The sequence below is a fragment of the Nuphar pumila genome, chromosome 14 (genome assembly GCF_984573655.1).
Source record: "Nuphar pumila chromosome 14, dmNupPumi1.hap1.1, whole genome shotgun sequence".
Classification (NCBI taxonomy): Eukaryota; Viridiplantae; Streptophyta; class Magnoliopsida; order Nymphaeales; family Nymphaeaceae; genus Nuphar; species Nuphar pumila.
In genome coordinates, this window is record NC_143262.1 from 91,078,115 (window position 1) to 91,101,018 (window position 22,904).

A 22,904-nucleotide genomic window follows, 5' to 3' on the forward strand; every position below is an offset into this window, starting at 1 on the left:
CACAAGTCTTCTCCAAATGGATTTGTAAGCTAAATTTTTGGAACACAGTAAAAGAACAAGGGAACTCCATTCTCTCCAAATCACGTCTTCGCTGCATCCAAATCATTCCCACCAATTCCCTTTAAATGCCTCTTTTCCAAACATAATCTCTCTCTCACACACACACACACACACACACACAGATTTCAGGATCTCCACAAAGCAGCAGAAAGCAAGCAAACGATCAACAACTAAAACGGGGTGAAAACAAAAAGGCTCATTTACAAAAATACCAGCAATTTTCATGCCAACTATTTCTTTTGATCATTACCAATTGCTATCTGCAGTCACCCAAAGTTTTTATGGGACAGCAAATAAACTAAATGCCAAGAAAAATCAGAAAACAAACTCAGGTGTGCACTAACCTGCAATGAGGCGCACAAGAAAAACAAAAACAAAACCTTTGCGTTTGTGGCGGTTGCGTGGCATTGGGAACTTCATGTACCGGTTAGAATTCTCCCTTCATGACTGAAGTAATGCTTACCACAGCTCCACAAATGGTCAATTAACAACGCCACTGTCTCCAAGACGATTGCTGCATCAAGGGAGCCTCACTCATGCCGAACTGCATTATACTTCTCTGTAAGGATCGGACTTTTCGTAATTGAGATCATCAGCATTTTGAATTTCAGACTGCACTCGCCACCACTGCACAAAATCAAATTAGATTTTATTAGAAAATTGGTTGACAGACAAATAAAACAATCTTGCCAACAGTCATCTCCTGAAACCAAAACACAATCCATCAAGGAACTAAAAAAAAAGTTGTTGGCATGATGATTTAATTTTCTGACTGATTTATAGGTTGTAGAAGTAGAGATGAAGCATAACCCTAGTGTTTCCAAGGCCTTGAGCTATGATCACACACACAAGAGCAAATGTTACAGAACCCCTTTAGGCAAAAAAAGCCAGCAAAGTCTAACTTGCTCCTTGTTTGTACTCATTTTGGTGCAAAGTCTAGCCTCCAAACTCAAACATCACCAAGAGTTCAAAAGTAAAGAAGAAATTCCAGTAAATCATGGCCTTGAAATGAGATTGTTATAATAACTGGGATCACAAGATAGCAAAATGTAATAGTAACTTTATGGCGCAGTACCCTTAAGTGCCTGAATAAAAAAATGTGATAGCCACCATATCTTTCATGCAATAGAACAGGTTCTATCATAAGCAACAAAAACTGTCAAAATGTCACACTTACAAATAAAAAGATGTTAAATTTCCAACAAGCATGAAAGCTATAAATGACCAAATGATCATTACAATTAGACTGAGGGAGATAAAGTAGACGCAAAGCAGAGTATCTTAATTAAGACCATATAACATGACCTTGTGTGATTCAAAGAGGCAATAGTTCGAAGAGCACTCCTGATCATGTCCTCATTGCGATCCACTTCCTGTTTAACAGCATCTTGCTTCTGCTTGTGATTTATTGTTTTCTCTAATTGATCCACCAATGAGTCCATAACTACAAAAGCAAAGAAAACGAATCGTGAGGGGAGAGTATGCATGCATCAGACAAGAAATAGAATGACCCCGGATATAGTGCATGTTACCTGCCAAGACAGCAGATGGACATTTCTCAGCAAGCTTTGAGAGGATAAGATGGCAGGGCATTTTGACATCATAATGATCTGAAGGCAATATAAATCATGTGTCAATGGACATGGTACTTTGAAAACAACAGGCAAAATGCATAGAGATTGCACAGCATCAGCAAGTTAGTCCATAAGATGAACACAATTTATAAATTCAGGGATCGCCCTTTTCCGAAATAAAAAGAGAAGAAAATTTTCAGAGATCATGAAGCAACATGACATCAGAACAGGATATAGCACAGTAATATACTGAAAATTATAAAACATACAAACTAATCGAGACTTCTTCATGTTGAAGTGACAGAAACAATTCAGAGTAGATTGTCAGTACCGAGTCTACCAATTGGCTCATACAGTAGTTATTTGCTGTTGTCTAAGCTAAATTGTAGGTCCTGCACCACTCAGAGTTAGAGTCTGGAAGTAAATCACACAAATCCATGACACTGACAGAAAATTAGTATGTGTCACAAAACTGACACAAATATGATTACTCCAAAAGTAAAAGGACAGATGTAGACAATCATATTGTCAGAAGTTGGCATAAAACATGTTACATGTTATAAGAGCATTCATTCTTGTTCTGTTGAAAAAGAAAAATCAAATGCAGCTTGAGAATATGACAGATCATATCAACCCGTGTGAGTTTTCAGAAAAAATACATTTAACTATTTAGTGCTTTACACATGCATAGTAGATATGTTAAGACTGTCAATCAACTAACAGATGAATGACATTTGACATTTCATGAACCTAACCATGCACCACAAGAACAAAAAACTATTAGCAGAACAAGATAGCCACTGGGCTTCCTGTTCAACGTTCTTCAAGCCTTTTCACTGCCATCCAACTGACCATCAATAATCTAAGTTTTCTTTTATCTGTAAGTTGGGAAGATTTATTAATGAAAAAAACTCCCTAAATAATGAATTTCTGTTTTTCTTTTTATCTTGGAGAAAAAAGAAAGAGAACTACTCTAACGACATTTTAAGTATTGCAGTGACAAAGTTACGAATTGGATGTTGTAAAGAGGATCTTGTTTAATGAGTTCCAATTCAATTCTTCAAGGATTAATCTCTTGCCTCGTCAATCAGGAAAGGAGAATAGGCTTATGCCTGGGGTTAAAACAGGATTGTCACAATGACAATGATAACTGCAATGATAAGATGCAAAAAAATGGACGATCATGATGAACATCACTCAAGGGTAAAGCATGTATCAGCCTGTGAAAGCAACAAGGGAACAATATCATCCATCCCATAACTAATCCATCTGGGTGTATGAACATATCATATACTTGTATCTCTTTTAGAATCTGAACCCTGAACCCTACTCTTTGATTCTGAGAAGTAAATCACCATATTACCAAGACATCCATTTATACAAACCATCAAGTTCATACTGGAATAGGCAAAACTTCACACAAGTGACACCTTCAACAAAGTACAGCAAGATAAGCTAAACAGGTCAGTGTGGACAAAACAAGGATGGCACATGGACTGATAGCAAGAAGATTGAGCATCAAATACACACCGTCCAAACCGGATTTGAGGTATGGAACTATGAAAGATGATGGATTAACTTGATCAAGACAACTGTCAAGCAATGTGTCAACGCATTCAAAGGCTGCCTTTCTCAGCTCAAGACCATCATCAACAACATGCTTAAAAGGACCAAGATCGACTGTTCTGATCATTTCTTTCTGCATCAGGAAAAAGAAAAATACTAACACTTTATCGCTGAAGAAAACATGAGAAATTCAACCTTACAATATGTTCATACCTTAACCACAGTCTGATCATAAAGAAGCGGAAGTAATTCTGGAAGAAGACCCTTGATAAGGTTTGGCTTATTATGAGCTGCTGTACTCAGAGCTAAAACAGCTGCACGTCTAACATGCTGCAGAGGAATGGCAAAGAAAAGAAAAATAATGCTGTTTAATCTTTGCAAATCAAAGATCAAGCATAAAAGCCCACCAATGGTACAGTCAACTGAAACGTAACGCAGTAAGGCTGACAAATATCACAAAGGAAGATGCATAAGAATTGAAGCAACAGAAGACCAGGACACATTCGACCCAGTTGCACCAGCTTGGGACCATCCAGATCCATATCCAGATCTGCTTATGCTGGATCCAGATAATTAAGGATCTGCAAGTGCTGACCTAACAGGATCTGACTCCGGTTGGAACTATTTGTAGAATGGGGCAAGGTGTAAGATACAGTATCCAGAGAGCAATGATATATTTTTTCAAGAGAATAAATTGCATGCATACCCTGTCATCATCCTTTATAAGCATCAGAAAAGAAGAGATGGATGGGTATAGAAATTCATCAATTTTCTCTGGACGTTCAACAATAGAATATTTTACAGCAATCACAACTGTAGCTCTAGTAAAGGCGGTTGGGCTGGTTGTTCGCATCTGGACGGATAAAGAAGTATCAGAAAGATGAATATTAGCATTAAAACCTGAAAGCAATTGACAAACTCAAAACAGGGACATCTTCAAATTAAAACAATATCGCAGAAACCTGGAAACAAACAAGCTAAACAATGACAAGTATGACACACTCCCACTCAAGATTTAGACAAGCGAAGATACAGGACCTTGAGTGCAGGTATGAGCTTCTTAGGCTCGATAAGAGCAATTTTCCCAAGACATTCAGCCACAACATTGCGAACTCCTTCCTCCTCACTTTCACAGTGAGTAAAGAGCAATTTAAGAATTTTCTCAACATTTCTATCCTCCAGTTCTGCCTGGCCAGTTATATCTACTGTCTGTCTTGCAATAACCTGCAAAAGGATAATAAGATTTTCAACTTCAGACTGCCAAGTTCACTACATGCATCAAAGTTGTTCATACCACAATGACAACTACCTCTTTCAAGGAATGGAGCAAAAGGTACTGTTTCTTCTGTTGGTTATCAATTTGATCCAGAATAAATGGTAGGTACTTCGACAGATTCCCTACAGCAATGTTCCCCAATGCATAAGAAGCTGCAGATTTAATCTCTTCAAAAGGCGACTGAAATGACTCTATAACAATATTCTCAATGTTTGCATGTGAGCTAAGATCTCTCCTCCTCCCAATTTCTCCTAGACACAGTAACGAAAGGTGCTGTTTTGCCTGAAAGCCAGATAGAAAGAATATAATCCAATATATAAAGATCAGAAGTAATTTGAGAGAGGGAGAGAGATGGATGGGTTTGTGGCTCTAAATACTCTTATTTTGGTTACAAATATGAGCACCTATGAAACCACAGATGGACATAACTAAACTTCATCATATAAATTTTCTAGTCTAAATAAATGCTTTGAACTAGTAACTAAGCATTCCATAGAATGATAGAAATTAGTGAACTACAATAATATATATTTAAGCAATTAAGCATGGGATAAAATTGCTAAATAAGTCATGAAAAGAATAACTGAACTTTCAACCTGCATTTTTCAATCATAATGACAAATATTACAGATATATTGAAAATCTCATGATAATATTGCAATACGTTAAAAAAGCATACTAATCCCAATAATATTGTGAGATTTCCAAAATCTCAGATTTTTAAATATACCGTGATACTACCGCAGGTATTAAAGCGAATGGATGGAGCAAAGCTTCCTTCTTTTTAAGACTCTTTACCTAAATTGGAACGAAGCAGTTAACAATTTATTGCAACTATTAAATGTCATTAAAAATATTATAAGTAGCAGTTTCCTACCTTTGCCCCATTAAAATCCCCCCAACCAACATTAAAGAGTTAGAAAGAAATAATGATACGCAATCCTTGTGTGTTACAGGCACCTCACTCAAACACACCGATCTGGGTTGAGATAATGCAATACTGATACTCATATTGCATATGCCAGGAAACCTAAGGACATTGCCAAACATGTAAGAAACATGGTCAAAACCATGCCTATTAATTCATCCATCATTTTAAGACTTTTAAACCTTCATTATGTTGTCAATGGTTGTCTCTCTTTTTATAAGATGTCATGGGCATGACTTAATTTGTATTTCTTAATGATCCTTAACCTTGACTTAGTGGTTTATGAATGTGTGGTAGGAACTTAAGAGTCTTAGACAATTGTGGCCATATGTGAAGTGCATACGCAAACCAGCCCCTCCCCTCAGCAACCCAACCCATGCATGAGCACACATGCACACTTTTCCTATTTTTGATAAAAAATACCTTGTCCCTATCTCATGTTTATCTCGCATGCATGTCTGCATCCTGTCCATGCAACATGAGGCCAAAAACATAACAAGGGTACAGCCTTAAGAGTGGCACTCATGTTCCTCTTGAGACAATCATGCGCCTACATAGCAATGCTGATGCAAGGTAAAATTAAGCATGAGCATCAACAATGCTCACAGTTAGTTCACCCTAGCTTCTTTTTGATAGTTTGTTATACTTGACAGATACATCTTTCCACAATATCAGACACACCTTCCACATGTTAACTGTGCTGAATGCCAAATAGTATCTCTGTTGATGCTAGTTTATCTACAATTACAAATTTGTCCACATTTTTCGATTCTCAGGCAACATAATTTTCCTGTGGCAAGTCTGCCTCGAGTAACACTGGATCTAGTTCCTAGATCACTATCTAAATATTCCTAGAACCGAAATTATCAAGGTCCATGTATTAAAATCGTCATGCATGGATTTGAAGTTAGCATTTTTTGAGACAAGGGAATGGTTTTAGGGGCATCTTACTGAGTTGGTGCTGCTGTCATCCTTAAGGATGTTCATCAGCATGTCCACTGTTAAGTCACATTTTCTATCACCTGCTGCAAGACAGAGAACAGCAACACATCGAGCCACTGAACAGAGAGCCTGTTTTGCAAGACCACCAGACTGAGGAGAAGGTTTGGCACTTGAAATAAGAGAATCCAACAATGTATCAAAGTTTGTATTTGCTGAACAGACTAATGCTTCAAAAAAGTACTGCAAAGCCTGCAAAGAAAGTGGAGATGCTGTAATTCGTAGTGCAGCATGCACAAGGATTAACTACCTATTACAAGTGAAAAAGGACAGAACCTGAAGAGCTTGACCCTGCAACAAGGAACTTCTCACTAGGATGAGAGCTTGAGGAAGAACTTTTGTTCTAACAGTAAAACCCACATTTTGGTTGGATTTCCTATTAGCCATTATTGTGCAGCAAAGCTCCAAAGCTAAAGCTGTCATATGCAAGTCAGAGATGCTGCAACAGAATAAACCTAGTAAGAATAGATCCACACAATAACCAATGAATGCATACAGAAAAAACAAACCTGATCAGAGCTGAAAGTTCTACAATGATAACTTCATAAATTGAAGAACTGAGTATATCACCATAAGCAACAACTAACGAATTAAGAGTACCCAAGGATGCCTGCCTCAAAGCTCGATTAGCCTGTATTACAACGAGAAGACACCATTTTTTGCACATTTAGCTGTATGATAACTCAACAAGATTAATAAACAAAGACGGGTCAAAAACCAGTACCTTGCGAAGGAATGCAGTTAGCTCTGCAAAAACATGCTCCAAAACACATGACAGATCAATCTTAAGCGGTGAGCATGCAATAACAGCAAATGTCTGGACAAGTAAAATACAAGAATAAGAACAAGTTCACACTCTTCAAGGGATGAAAGGCAACTAGTAAAAATCAGTGGATCACAAAAAGACAACTTTCAATTTCAGAGAAAAATCCGTATGAAACAAAGCAGATGAAAAATTAACCAATGTTAGATCATAATAAAAATGTTCCATTTCTAAGACCATGTTCGAATGCATTTATGTTTTCCATTATAAACAACAAATACAAAGTGTTTATAAATATTCATAGCAATAAACAGGAGTTACAGGAAGCGCGCGCGCGTGTGTGTGTGTGTGTGTGTGTGTGTATATATATATATATATCATAGTCACCTATATCGTTAAAGGTAATTTCTCGGTGAGGGTATTTCCCGGAGAGATTTTCAAAAGTTGATAAATCTCAGGAATATATCGGAAATATCTCGGCAATATATAAAAAAATTAAATACAATTTCTAAAAAATAAGTAAAAATACAGAAAATAGAAAAATAAAAGAAAACTAACATAAAGACCTTAAAATAGACAAGATAAATTGATAAATGAGCAACTAAGTTAGCAGCTAACAACTAACAAACAATAAATTAGTAACTACATAACAAGTAACGACAAACTACATAACTAACAAGTAACAAAAAATCACAAAATGTGCAAAACTCATGAATTTGATTTGGTTTCTTAACCAAATTTTGAGGTAAAGGTCGCTTTTTTTTAAAAAAAAATTATAGTGATTTTTTAAAATGTTTATCTTTAATAAATTTTGGGTCTTTTTTAAAAAGCAAAATCTGAAAACAGACACAATTTTCTGTAGTGATATTTATCGCGATCTTATTGCGAGATATATAATTTGCCGATATATTGAAAATATTGCCATATTTTCAATTTATCGGTGATATCAATGACTCTGATATATATATATATATATATATATATATATATATATATATATATATATATATATATATATATATATATATATATATATATATATATATACATACATATATATATATAGAGAGAGAGAGAGTTTTCAAGCTTTGACATGTCCAACAACAATGCCATATAACTAAAGATTTATTGTGTTTGGGTAATCTGTGCTGCTCCTTCCCAATAAACACTTGTCAAAATGAAACTACCTCCACAATCAAGCTTAATACAACTGTATATGCCTGCTATTTTCATAAGGCACAACGATCTAAAGATCCACAAGTGCTGAAGAAAACAAAATTTACATGAGTTTTTCCTGACCAATGCCCACAAAAAACTAATTACTGACACTCCTGAAGCTCCCATATAATACCACAAGGAGAAACATAAAATCCACATTGAAAGTAAGACCTCAGGTATAATGAATCTTAAAAGGAGAGAACATTGCACTAGGATATCACAGATATAAGATAGGCTGTCTAATTGGACCAACAGGAACCTGTGAATAACAGATACCTTGACTGCTGTGAGTCGCGTTATCTCATTGCCCATACGATCTACAAGGACTGGAAGGCAAGTTGGTAGCTCTGTTTGAAGGTTATCACCAAAAGTTGAAACAACCAGACCCATGCAAGAAATAGCACATTCTTTAACCTCCTGAAAATGGATTTTTTTCATAAGAAAACAACAAAAGAAAACAAAGGACAAAACAAAAGTTGATATTTTTACAAACCTGGTCCTGGTCTTGGTTTGCCAGACGCCCTAATATGGCACCATAGATCGGATGAACATATGGCTTAAAATCAAATGCACAAACCTGTACCATACAACAGCATATATCAGAAGTGGCAAGGTAAATACTCCTACACAAACCAAAGAACAAAAAAGTTTGTTACCTCAAAATTTGGACGAATAACACGAACAAGTTCTCCACATACTCTTAGTGCCTCAGCAGTGACCTTATAGTACCGCTCACTCACAGCAGCCAATACAGGACCAGAGAGAGCCTACAACAAGAATCAAAAGGTTACAATTATCATCATGGGCTCAACCTATCATTCCAAGAGAAAATGTCAAAAGGATGGTAAGGAAAAAATATGAAAAGATAATATTAATTATAAACTGAAATAGATATGGAATTATAAGCACCACTAGCAACTATTATTCCTTTTCCTTCTTTGTCTTTTACTCCATTTTATATTTTGTATCTCTTTTCTTTCCTTTTCATTTTTTTCTTCTCCTTTTTCAATTCTGCCTCTTCCTCTTTTCTCCTTCCCTATTCCCTTTTTCCTTTTTCTTCTTCCCTCTTCCTTTTGTGTTATTGGTACAAAAAGATTATCACATCATCTGGTAAGAATTTCCCTTTGAGAATGTACCAGTGGTAGTCTTTGATGAAATTTCATACACATACACATACACATACAGACAGACGCACTGACCCAGCATGAATACAGACAAACACATGAATAAATGTGGACACGTGCATGTATGCATGCACACATACAAAACAAAGACAAACATGCAAGTTAGATAGTCAACTCTTAGGTTCCCCCATGCACCATCCAGTCATCACAAACCTAGTCCTGAATGGATAGCATTTTAATCAGATTGCTGGCTCAGCTCTGGGCAGTCTACTTAAGAGTGGAAAGATAAAGTATTTAATGAAAAACAAGTCAACCTACAAGCATCTAAAAAAGAGAATCAAATAAAAAATTTCTCAACAACCAATGCAATTGCAGTCACCTTAATGTAAGGGTGGAAAATGGAAGGTGAATGTGAAGCCATAACTAATCGAGTAAATGTCAGGGCTTCGATCTTAAGATTTGATGTAGAAGACTTATCCTGGAAAATTTAAAAAGCAGAAGTGCAGCTTGATGGAAATGAATGTGCCTTGAAAGAATAATGAGGAAAAGCCAAAATAAACATCAATTGCATTCTGTGAGAACAATATTAACTTACATTTAGTGCTTTTTCAATACCAGGGACCAATGATCCAATATGTTCATCCAAACAGTTTGGTAAGACAACCACAAGTTCTTTCAAGACTGAAAATGCACCAACCTGCAGACAGAACTTTAGGAAAATTCCAGCTATAAACCTGTAGATGACATCATGTTTATGATTTTCACCTTTGTTTTAATGGACTTCTCTCGCAGCTGCCTGTTCAGAGATCGCACAATTCTAGGTACTTCATGTTCCAACAACCATAAGGGGCTACAAATATGAAACTTGATTAATGGTTTCCACATAAATTCTTTGTTTCAGGATAGTCCAAAAAGTTAGATCACGAAAAAGCAACACAAATAGAATAATTCCTGAGAACCTGAATCTAACCTGTGTAACATAACCTATGCAGCAAATCATTTTCCATAAATTTATATAAATGAATATAAAAGAAGTTCCATCACCTAGATCAGTTTACAACTTTACATTCAACCATTAAAAAGAAACAAACTACGCAGATGCCTTAGGCCAATGAGTGGGACTGTGGGACATGTCACAATATTTGGTAAGATGTTTGGTAAGGGATTTGAAGTGTACACAAGGGGACTGACATCCATGCCACGCAAACACATATACACTAATATGTGCTCAATAAGGTGCAGATTATTTATCTATATTTATATGTGAATAGTAAAATCTTGCAACCTTAAACTAATTTATTTGCAGAAATCCAAGAATAAAATTCTTCAGATTTCATCCCATTAATCTGACTAAAAAAAGGCTGTGCCTGAGTTAGAATACCCAGAGCTACATCCCAACTGAAAGAGGAATCTTAGTTGATAGGTGGCATAATGCTGCTGCTGCCCTAAATACTTCAATTAAGAATATTGGCATTACGTCACAGTTGTAACCACAGTTACCATAAGCTTCTTATACAGGTGGAAAGCATGCTTTCCAGAAACACGCTTTAGAAGTGTGATACTCCTTTGCTTCCAAAACTGGATGGGAATCTCGATTTTCCCACATTTCTCTCATGCTTTCCCACATACTTTCTATATGTTTCTCTCATGCTTCTTCTTTTCATATTTTCCATTTGCTTTCTCTCATGCTTCCTGCTCAATTTCCATGTGCTTTCTCTAAATTGGTAACTATCAAAAATTAATTTCAGATTGACATAAATTTAATTCTTACAAAAGAAAAATGAAATTCAAGAATAGTCATTTTATTTTATTTGTTATTTGCTTCTCATTTGATTCCCATTTCATTTCTCATTTGATTCCCATATAGCTTTCTTTTTTATTCCCAGTTTGTTGTTAAATAGTTGCAACCGGAATATGAATTATGATTTTTTCTTGATGTATTATTTATTAAATACTTGCAACATGATGCATTTGTTAAAGGGTTGCAACATGAATATGAATTATGAGTTTTTCTTTATGTATTATTTATTAAATGCTTGCAACAGGATGCATTTGTTAAATGGTTGCACTTGCATATATGATTCAGTTTTGAGATTAATAGATTATCATTAATGTTATCTACTCATATTTTATTTTGTCAATGATAACATAAATCTTATATTTTGGTAAATTAGAAAAAATATAATTACATTTTCGCTTCTCTTTCGATTCCTATTTGTTTCCCTTTCGCTTCCCACTCGAATCCTAGGTTGTTTCCTTCTTTGTTTCCCTTTTGAATCCTGTTTCGCTTCCGGTTCACTTCCTAGGTCGCGTCCGGTTTGCTTCTCTTCTTGCTTCCGAGACGATTCCTGGTTTGTTTCTAAGTCGTTCTGCGCTTTACGCTTCCTAAAATTTTAGAGGTGGCTCGTTTCTCACTTCCCGCTTTCACTTCTCGCTCCCGCTTCCTCGACTGGCAACTCTGTAATGATCCCACCTACTGACAGCAAAGTAGCAAATCATGTGATGGACAATCTAGGTTCGGTCTCTTCTCTTATTGCATATAAAGATAATGGTTCCATAGTAACTGAAAATGATACCATTCATCCTATTTCTCACGTTGGTCATTTTATTTTATACTTTCCCAAATTCTTATTGTCATTAAGAATGCCTTCTTGGTACTGAGTTTCCATAGAAACCTCATAGATGATAGCGAGAAAAGAAAACTAGATCCTAAGTTTGAGCCACATATATATGCAGAGTATCTTGAAACCTATCTGCTATACTAGGGTCAAAAGAATACCAATCATGAGGCACGTTACATTTGATGAATATGAATTTTGCTTTGCATAACATATTTACTGCAGAGAAAGAGCAGATCTAAAATCATGAAGGTTCACATTAAAAAGTATATATTTTGATCTTCAGCAAGTTCATAGCAACCATGGAGAAGAGATTTAACCATTTAGTGTCTCGGTAAATTGCTCAATAAGAGAAAAATAAAATTTGTGGATATAGTACAGCTGATACCTAAAGATCAGCAAAAAATCATTTTAGTAAAAAGATCAGGTTGTTAAAGACCTCCTACAGAGAGATGAGTGTCTTATGAAACACTAAAGTATTTTGCTAAATGAACATGAGCCTGCTTCCTATAATGAAGGTTCTTATAAATGGTAGATACAAGGCTACAAGCAATGAATAAAGACGCAGGTGATGCATTATAATAAGACTTGAGAGATTGTGCCAAGGCCAAGAAGTAAAAACATAGTTGGGTATAAGTTAGTTTAGAATATTAAATAAATGTCAGTTGGAAGCAAATAGGTAGAGGGGAAGGCTGATTACTAGGGTCACAATCAACAAAGTGATTTTGATAATGAAGAAACATTCAGTTCAGTGGTCAATATTACATCGCATTATGTGATCATTAGCATTATGACATGGTTAGATTCTGCTTCAACTGAATTTAAAAGAACACATTCTTACATGGATAACTGAACAATGAAGCATATATGAAGCAGCTGGTTGGGTTCTATAAGCCAAGCCAAACAAGTGCAACACAAGTAAAGATCCATATATTGATTGAAGCAAGCATCTCGCACGTAGTTCGAAAGTTTTCATCAAGGACTAAAAGAGGGAAGGTACACAAGTGCAGTGACAGATCTATTGTATGTCACTGTAATAGAAGTAGTGATTGCATTATTGTATGTGGATGATATTGTTATAAAAGCAAGTTCTTCATCTCTTATGCATGAAATCAAAGTGTTTCTGCATAACAGGTTTCATGAAAAAATTTGGAGAACTGCGATATTAGAAAGATTGATAGAATAAAAAATGAAATTAAACTCCACAGTAGATTTATTCAAGAATTTAGTATGCAACTTGCAAGCTGATATAAACACCTTGTACAATGTACACAAAGTTGTCAGAGAGTGAGTTACTTCAAGAACCAGAAAATTATATAAGCACGGCCACCATCCTTCAATATCTCAAAATCACATAGGACATAACCAAACAAATCTTATGCAGTTGATCAGATATGCAAATTTATGCATTTCCCTAAGATAGTTCACATGAAGGCTCTCTAAGGGACATTGAAGGAATTATTGAACATGGCTTGGTTTATGCCAAAGAACAATGCAAAAGGATACACAATGGAAACCACTATTGGATATTCTACATGCAGATTGGGCTGGTGACCCTAACATGCAAAAGTCAGGCACTTTCAGATCAACTATCATTTTGTAAGAAAAGAATCATGTCGAAAGAAATGCAATTAAAGCTCAAGAAGACAAAATCAAGTACCACCCGTATTCACAGGCTTACTGGTGGTACATTGTAATACATGAATATATTTACAATGGTTTGTTGTGTGCAGTTTCCTCTTTCTTCTGTGATACCAGGCTGGATTTTCATATTCAGCATGAAACCATGTCATAGGGATTCGGCCAGACAGGTGCCGCACCCGCGTCGACGCGACGCGATGCAATGAAGGTGCGCGTGCGGGTGTGGTCAACACGACCTTGGGTGCATTGACCGCACCCAGGGTCATTTTGGTCCAATTTTTTTATTTTTTCATTTTTTTAAAAAAAATTGCCCTGTGAAATGAGTTGCGGAATTTTAAAAAAAAATCGGTTGACCGCGCAGCGGGACCCGTCCCTTGCTGGATTTTGATTTTGGCCTTGATAGCTTCGGTCTCTTTAGAGTTGCCTATTCCCTGACGAGGACTTCCAGATTCTTCACCTCTCCCCACCCCTTGCTGGATCCCTGCAGGTAGTGATGAGAGAATGAAAGGACGGAACAGCCTGCTGCTGCTCTTGTTTTATAAAGGGGGCACTTGTGTCCACAACATCTGACGAGCTTTGTTGGCATCCCATGCTATTCCTGCCTCCAAACAATGAATTCGCAGCGTTGGAAAACATACTGTTAACTTGGAAATGATGATCCATCTTCCTCAAAAATTAAAACCAAAATTCAAGAGCCTTTTGAAGTCTTTATCCTTCAACCATCCAGATCTTTCTTCGTCAAGGATTTTCTCTCTCCATAATAAATGATAATGGTGGTGGTAGCCTTGGTGGCTATTAGTATTCACTTTTCTCCTGACGAGATGGGTGCTCTAGCTGTAGCCTGGTGTAGACCTCTCTTTTCCACATGTCAAATCCAATAAATTTCTTTTAGCTTTCATCCAGAGTCCAGACTGGAGATCTGTGTGCAACTGTATATAAAATGAAATTTGAAGAACCCTAGGCAGTGGCGTGGCAGTAGCGGTGGAGCCGTAGGCCTCGTGAAGACTCTCTCTCCAACAAACCATCAAACCTTTCGCTCATATTTTTTTCGTGAAGACCAGGGAGTTTCAGACATGATTGAATCATGACAGTCAGCAGAACGCAGCAGGCTGGGTCGATCAGATTGCCAATCCTTTCGGTTCATCAATTTTGTCCCGTTGCGCCAAAGTACACAACAAGCAGAACGTGGGTAATAAGTCTTCAAACAAACACACCAGCAAAAAAAACTGGTTATAAGTCCGATATATATATATATATATATATATATATATATATATATATATATATATATATATATTGCCGCACCCCGCACCTGGGTTTTTTGGAAGTGCCGCATCCCCGCACCCATGTGACATAGGCATGAAACTACCAAGAGGAAACACAGACTGTTTGTTATCCTATTCCCACCAGTCCTATAACCTTAAATGTAAGCCCTGATGTATCTTGGCCACGTTGTCACCGGGCATGGTGTATGCGGCAACCCGGAAAAGAGAAAATGTACAAAAATTATGCTTTTACTTTCAACATCTACACTTCAATCATTAATTGAAAAATAAAAGGGAGAATAACAAATCTAGAATCACTTAACTATGCATGTAAAATTATACAAGAAGAAAAGAAGGAAAATAAACAATAGAAATGAACATCACACCAACAACATATAGCTCCTTCATAAAGAAACACTCAAGTAAACACACCATTTATGATGAAACATAATCAGGTTCAATTGCACATGCCAAGCAGACAATATGAAAAACATATATTAACTATTAAGGTGACATAACAAACAGTCCCTCCACTTGCCTGGATTCCTTTATGTCACTTTGACCCTTTGTAACATTTCCCGTTTGACGTAACAACTCAATGAATGCATTAAATACATCCATCTGCAGCACAATATAACCAAAAGAACATGTGGAAGTGACAATGATTGATAAGCTCAAAGAGTTACCCATAGTCTATGCATAGCTCACCTTAACATTTTCTTCTCGTTCCTTGAACCTTTCTATCAACTTTGGGCATGCCTGGACAACAAGAGACAAAGAAAGAAAGAAAGAAACACAGAATTTTAATGTACCACTTAGAAGATCAATTCTCAGAAAAGAGAAAAATCATAGTAGCAATTAAATGTATGAGCATATTATTGGATGTTCAACGAATAGACAGAGTTTAACACATTTGTAAATACATGCCTCTGTATACAGTTTCGACAGCATCTCTGGACGGGAAACTATTATGGCAGATAGGCACTTTGATGCTGCTCTTCTTACTTTCCAGCTGATATCTTCATCATCACTATACTCGTTTGCACTATCCCTAAGAAATAACAACAATACCACATATCAATCAGATACATAATCCACACATGTTGCATGAAGGGGGGAAAAAGGATCATGTCTCGATCTGCTTGCATAAAAAATATTACATACTCATCTTCGTCTTCCCCCTGGCATTCGTAATCAGTGTCTTCCTCCATATTGTCAGTAAAATTAGGGTCATAACTCAGATATTTGAGACTAAGATTCAGAATCACGTCACAATAAATGGTTATGTCCCTGGGACATCTTAAAATAAAGCTTTCTAAGGCCTGGGTAAACAAAGAAAACCAAGCACAGCATTAAGAGAAGAAAAGCTACATGTTTCGACGATGATAGCAAATTCAAGGACATTTGAGTTGGTATTTCTAACAGAATCTAAAAAACATGTATATGCACCACATACCTGTAGGCTGTATTCACGAAGTTCTTCATCAACTTCTGATGCATTTTTACAGTAACCAATCAGCAAGGGGACACAGTCACCAAGATGAGGCCCAAATCGATATCCAACAGCTCGACTGTAACACCATAAGATTCTCGATTGTAACATACAATTTTCACTTTCATTAGAAGATTATAAGAAAGTTCACTCCAACCAAACAAAAATAAGTATTCCATTAACCCCACAAACAGAGGTACGCCAAACAGTTGAAATCTTAATAAAAGATATTAAAAGCAACATCAACATCAGACGCAACAAAAACTCACTTAACACTAAGGCTGCAACAAGACCACATTAGGATTGAAATAAATAAATACGCCTCAAAAGCAACACTAAATGTAACAGTTTCAAAAAGGAACATACAAATCTGCAGTAAGAATGTTCACTATCAACATCAAATTATGCTAATAACATTGAACACATTATGGTCATGGAGTTACCTCAGAGCACCAATCATCTGAATGTTTGTACGGGTCATTTCAGGTTTTAGTCCCTTATTTTGCAATAGATGAACAACTTCTGCAGTAGCCTTTGCCAATAGATCATCCGACAAACTTGAACCAAGAGAGGCTGCATGGCAAAGAGAATGACCAGTGTCCTTCCATTTGTGTGGCTAGAAGTTTATTGTAGCAAATATGCAATTGAAACTTTTCATAATAGGACCAAATTTTAAAGAAAACAAAATAAAGAAAAAGAAGACCATAGAAGTTATTTGATCATTGCTGCAGTTTTAAAATTCAATTACCAAGACAGGAAACAGATTTCTTTCTGACACTGGCTTGATTAGCACCCAGCTGCGACAGTAGGGAAGTTAACAATGTCTGGTGATCTGCTGCCATCAGATTACCAAACCTATGAAGAACATCACATAATATATCGAGACACTCGCATTTAATCTCCGTGCTCATTCCCTGCCCACATTCAAGGGAAAAAGAAAAATAAATAGCCATAAAGGAGATTATATATATATATATATACATAGAATCAAAATATCCAGTCATTTTCAATTCAAGTTCTAATCTTTGTTTTCACAATTGCCGACAAGCATCTCATGCACCTCAAGTGCCATGAGAAATGCAATCCACCAAAACCTTCCGCCCCTTAATATTTGTACTTTGATTGGAAGATGAATAACATCCTAAATTTATCTGCAATACTCTTTTATTACCTTGTAGAGCCCTCCCTTCAGGGAGGAAGATGAATACAGTTCCTTCAACCTCAGTCTAGTGTACAAGCGGCTTAAACACCTTACTAAAATGCAGCTTCTAAACTAAGAGAATAGAGTAGCAATCACCTTTCAGAGCATCAAAAAATCAAAACTTTCAGGCCATATTCATTATCGAGATAAGACAAAAAAGCAACCTCTTTATCTCCTCATCAGTGTACAAGTTTCCTGACCAAGTTCTACCTTCCTTTAGAAGAGGTGAAAACAAGGAGCTTCTACAGTCCCCAAGAAGGACTGACATATTCTCATAATATGATGTAACTGCAAGGGTGGCACCTTACCTTCCTTTTAAAACACAGTTAATTATAACTTCGATGTCATCAACACAACTTGACCAAACTCCACAGAGTTCAAGCCAATAACTGAACCTACATTAAACAATTCAAGACAGCTGCATCAATTGTGGCACTAGGAAATACCTTCATTCCATATGACAAGCCAAACCTCGACTCTTTTATGGTGAGCCAAATAGTTCACTGAGATTGAAAGCTAGCTTATAACTCATCTCTCTATTGGCCAGTCTAGAATACATTTCATTGTATTCCATCTAGATGGTAAAAGTAGTGTTCAGATTGAGAAAAAAAACATAAATACATGTAGCTCCATCTATGGAGGCATCCTGAATACTTACACATTACATGCATGGAGACTCAAATACTGAGTAGTGAGTAGTACTGGCAAATATGTAGTGAATCTTTCTTTATGTTAGAATGAAAAAGTGAAAAAGAATAAACTTACAGCAAAGAAAGGGCCCCTTCAACTCAAAACAAGCATCAAGAATTCAAGATATATATTGCAGAACATAATAGACATGACATGAGTATTGAAAAAATTCAAATAAAAAGAATTCTCCAATTCTTCATATTCTCCTCCCAAAAAACAGAAAAAGGAAACTTAGCACTGCCTTTCAACGAGGATGAAGATAAAGATAAGACTTACGGGACTTGTAATTCCTTTTATTAGTTGAGGAGACAGCGTCACAATAACACGTTGGACAACACCCATATTGCTGACCTCAGCCACAATTGTTTTCAGTGCAATACTGGCAACATCACGATGCTGATCTTTCCCATGCAGCAATCGGGTACATAATTTGTCTATCATTTCCAGAACTCTCTCTTCGCTTACCTTCTTCACCAATGGTGCCAAGCTGCAAGATATGGAGGAGGGTGAGAAAGTGGAGAGAGGAGAGGAGGAGGAGGGGGGGTGTTAGGAATCACACTGCAAAAACTAGAGAACAAATTACTGTTTTTATATTCTCCAGAAAGGAGGAAAAAACTTGTCAGACCAATATTGGTAATATATAGTCGTAAAGAGCTCTTTACTAGGACATATATTCAGGGCTCTACTGCATGGAGATCACTCAACTCAAGTCAAGCCTCAAGCCAAGAGAAGACTAGCCAAGACTTAAAGAAGAATAAGATTACAAATTGATTACGACTAAAACCAAGAACTGTAACTCCTAGGCAATTCAACTGATTTCATAACACAACTCAATCTTCCCATAAATCCGACAATATGAATGGGAATGACTTTTTTTCCCTCTTTTTAGAGCAAAGAAAAGAATAGGATCTGAATTCTACACCTAGTGCTTGCAAGCCAAAGTCTTCAACTATTTATTCTACACTAGACTAGGAATGGCTCAGTTTTTCTTTTCTTTTTTTTTTAACCTTTCTTTCTTTTTGGATAGCCAAGCTAAGAACAGCCTCCAGTATGAACTTCCACCATGTTACACATGGAGCTCCTAAAAGCCACATAGGAACAGAAGTATGGTTTATGTCAATAGGAGATGTGAGAGCCTTCAAAATAAAAATTAAGTCTGTCAGAATGTCTTTTGTCCTTGTTAAGTTTTATAGGGATCATTTGAGCTCTGAAATATTCATTACCCATTCATGATATTTGACCAAGACTAACTCTGAGCCTTGGAAAATGCCTTAAGTCAGCCAGCTCTTAAGCCAAGTCAATAATCCTGGGTTACCGGAATGAGTCTTGGTACAGTTGCTTTATGTATCAAGCTGACAGGGAATACATGCTCTAGCAGCCTAGCTGCCACCATAGCATCAAGTGTTTCTATAGTTGATCATCACTCTTCTAGGGAAAAAGGCTCCAATAATTGATACTATGCACTTCCATGAAGGCTTCAACTACCAATCTAAAGTTTATCCATTACCAAACCCATCAAAGTACAGCCCCTCTGTCATGTGCTGCTTGTCATAATAATATTTCCCATTAAAATAAAAGTGAAGATATCATGTTCGATTTTGATGCAGACCTAAATCCTTCCCATCATATCCCACTCAGAACAAGGAAATAAGATTTTTTTGTGAGATTGAAAGCTATGGAGGGAGTTAATAACAGAAAGAAAAGCAATGTTGAAGGGAACCAAGAGATTATTTAAAAGAGGGTGTTGCACAAATGTAGTGAAGTAACTATGTGAAGCTGATGCAGTTTAAGATGCATTAAGAAAAAAGGGCAGCATAGGAAACAAACCATTTCACTGCTAATCCAGAAACATCACCAGCAGCATCATCAAGCTGTTGGAGCACAGTATTGGACAACTTGATCTCCATGTCACTTTCAACTTTAAAGCATTCCTTGCTTAGCTCATTTAGCAGATCAGATGTTGCCATATATCTATAATCTTTGTCCTTTCCAGTCATCTGCAAATAAACAAGAAAGCCAAATTTTGACACTGTGATGACAAATTCAGTCTGCAACAAGGACAAGGAAAATCAACACAAACATTAAGCATCTGAAAGAACCAATATACAATTTTCAAAGGTAGAATTGCAGAATATGGATTCACCCATTATAAGATAATAATATAAGACGATGTGAAAATAATCCAAGGTGCATATAAAGTTATGGAACACCTTTTCCAAAATATTTGTAATGGCCACGTTCGCCATATTAGGCTCCTTGCTGATCTGTGAAGGATCACCACGAAGGACTGTTTAATAAATCTTTTTATGGGTGCTAAAAGGGGCAAAAGAGTTCCAAGTTTACACCCTTAAAGAGAATTGTGGAAGCACGGGCTCAATCTACAACTGCAATTCAAACAGCAAACAAATTCAAAGTTAGAAGCGGTGACAAGATGCAAAATAGCAGTTATAAATATAGAGCGCATTTTAGTGCAAAAACATAAGAACCCTGCGACTAATCCCCCAACCCCACCCCAAAACTTGTCTTCCTCTCTTCCTGCTTGATTTTCATTGTCTTTCCCGATGAGCATGGACTAGGACCAGCAACCTTCTTTTCCAAATAGAGACACCACCATCCCAATCGGTGCCTGGCCTTGCTTAAACTTAGTTCCATTGCAGCAAGCTATCGATCATGGTCGTTTAATCGCCGTTTGGGCAAAAAAGGATGAAACTTGGAACTAGAAATCCAATAGCTGACAATGCATCGTAAAGCTAGTTAGGGGCTCATAGGAAACATCACGGACAACCAAGATGCTGACTGACATCCCACCTCGTGGATAAAAAGAAGAGATAGAGCCAAAAAAAAAAGAAAAGATAAAGGTTATAACTTAACGCAAGCTTCTCCGACAGATGGATTCAATCGAAACGCTCAAGAATGCCCTACGAACTAAACAAATCATCAGCACCGTAATTTCGAATAAAGGTTGGGATTTCTGCCGTGCCAATAGAAAACCTTAATACCACCACACAGATTCTAAACTTATTTTTTTATAATCAACGAAACAGATACAACAAGGTCTTCGAAAGATTCGGCAGGCAACAAATTCATCTCGATGAAACACTCAAATCAAGAAAAAGAAAAATCAATAAACCAAATGCAGAGAATCTCTCTACTGCAAAATAACCCACCATGAAAGGAAAAACGAAGCGGCTGATTCACAATGTAATTGGGGAAAAAATGGTGGGCCAAAGAACTCTGCGGCAGAAAAGGATGCTTACCTCTCAAAGCTCGTACGGTGGAAGCACGACGAAACCCTAGCTTGGAAAAAGGAGGATGGGAAGGGAGGAAGGAAAGCCAGAGAGAGAGAGAGAGTGCGTTCGTGAGGAGGATACTGCGAGCAGGCTTAAAGCCTTAAAACCCAAATGGGGGGGGTATAAATTAGGGTGTCAACGGGCCTGGTTTATCCGGACCCGACCCGAACCAAACTTTATAGAGTCCGGGTATGGTGATAAATAAGAATACCCGATTAAGACTCGGGTTCGAACAGAAGGTCCGATTAATACATGGATCAGGGTATAGTTTGTAAATTTTTAAACCAGACCTCGTCCCGACCCGAGTTCCGATTAAGACTCACAATTTTTCAATGTAAAAATAATAAAAAATATGATTTAATAGATATAATCCAAGTTTGGTTCACGTAGTTTTTATTGGGTTCGGGTATGGTTTTCTTATAATTAACCCAATTAAATCCGAGTCTAGATCTGATACCATACACAACAAAATCTGGTCCAAGTCTGATTTCACCTGAGTTCGAACTAAACCCTACCCGTTGAGACCCCTAGTATTAAATGCCCCACCCCCGAACTAGGGTGATGTACTTGGGCCAAATAGCACACGGCTTCTTCTCTTAATTACAGGAATACTGATCTGGTTCTATTTGTCGATGATCAGGTTTTAAGCCACAAACTCGGAGAGAAAATAAAATAAAAACTTGAAAGTTTGATGAATTCAGGTTTTATAAGATCTTGTTTGGTTCAAGGGGATTATTGAATCTGGCACTACGCAAGGGCTCCACTCGTGTGGTAGGAGCAGTCTCAGAACGTCATCTTGTGTTGGGGATGTTGCAAGTTCAAAACCCAATGGTAACTGGTGGGGTCTGCCTAAAACATCATCGGGTCCCTCTCAACAGAGAGGGCGGGCATCCCCTTTACGATCAAGATGAGGGCATCTTTAAGAGGTGGGTCATGGTGGGCACCAGTTCACAAAGAATCTAAGGGAGTTGGGCCCGTTTTGAGAGTCAAAGGATATTCCTTTTCCCACAAGTCACATTTGGTTGTTTGGCACAAGATCCACACTCTAGTCCTTTACTCTTACTCTTGTTTTTTTTTTTGCAAATAAAGACTTATGGATATGATTTATAGATTTTGTTAATTAAACATGCTTTAGATTTGTTAGGTTTTCAAGAGCTCAAAAAATTACAAGTCGATAATTCACCAAAGCTTCATGGTTG

The 22,904-nt window shown here is 36.9% G+C and overlaps 1 protein-coding gene across 1 annotated transcript; it reads right to left on the reverse strand.

The window, feature by feature from the left end:
* Positions 1-241: 241 nt before the first annotated feature.
* Positions 242-21,800, reverse strand: LOC149817406 (cullin-associated NEDD8-dissociated protein 1-like). The gene is made up of 29 exons (XM_089987311.1): positions 21,673-21,800; positions 20,626-20,799; positions 20,243-20,412; positions 18,692-18,902; positions 17,273-17,438; positions 16,968-17,097; positions 16,489-16,603; positions 16,197-16,354; positions 15,960-16,083; positions 15,741-15,791; positions 15,571-15,653; positions 10,274-10,358; positions 10,104-10,205; positions 9,888-9,986; positions 9,041-9,151; positions 8,878-8,961; positions 8,661-8,801; positions 7,128-7,220; positions 6,913-7,034; positions 6,680-6,842; positions 6,356-6,595; positions 4,510-4,758; positions 4,239-4,424; positions 3,907-4,053; positions 3,414-3,530; positions 3,165-3,333; positions 1,593-1,670; positions 1,366-1,504; positions 242-687 (listed from the first exon to the last, which is right to left on the reverse strand). The coding sequence occupies exons 2-29, from the start codon at positions 20,659-20,661 to the stop codon at positions 591-593; spliced, it is 3,666 nt and encodes a 1,221-aa protein (XP_089843437.1). The 5' UTR covers positions 20,662-20,799; positions 21,673-21,800; the 3' UTR covers positions 242-590.
* Positions 21,801-22,904: the final 1,104 nt, after the last annotated feature.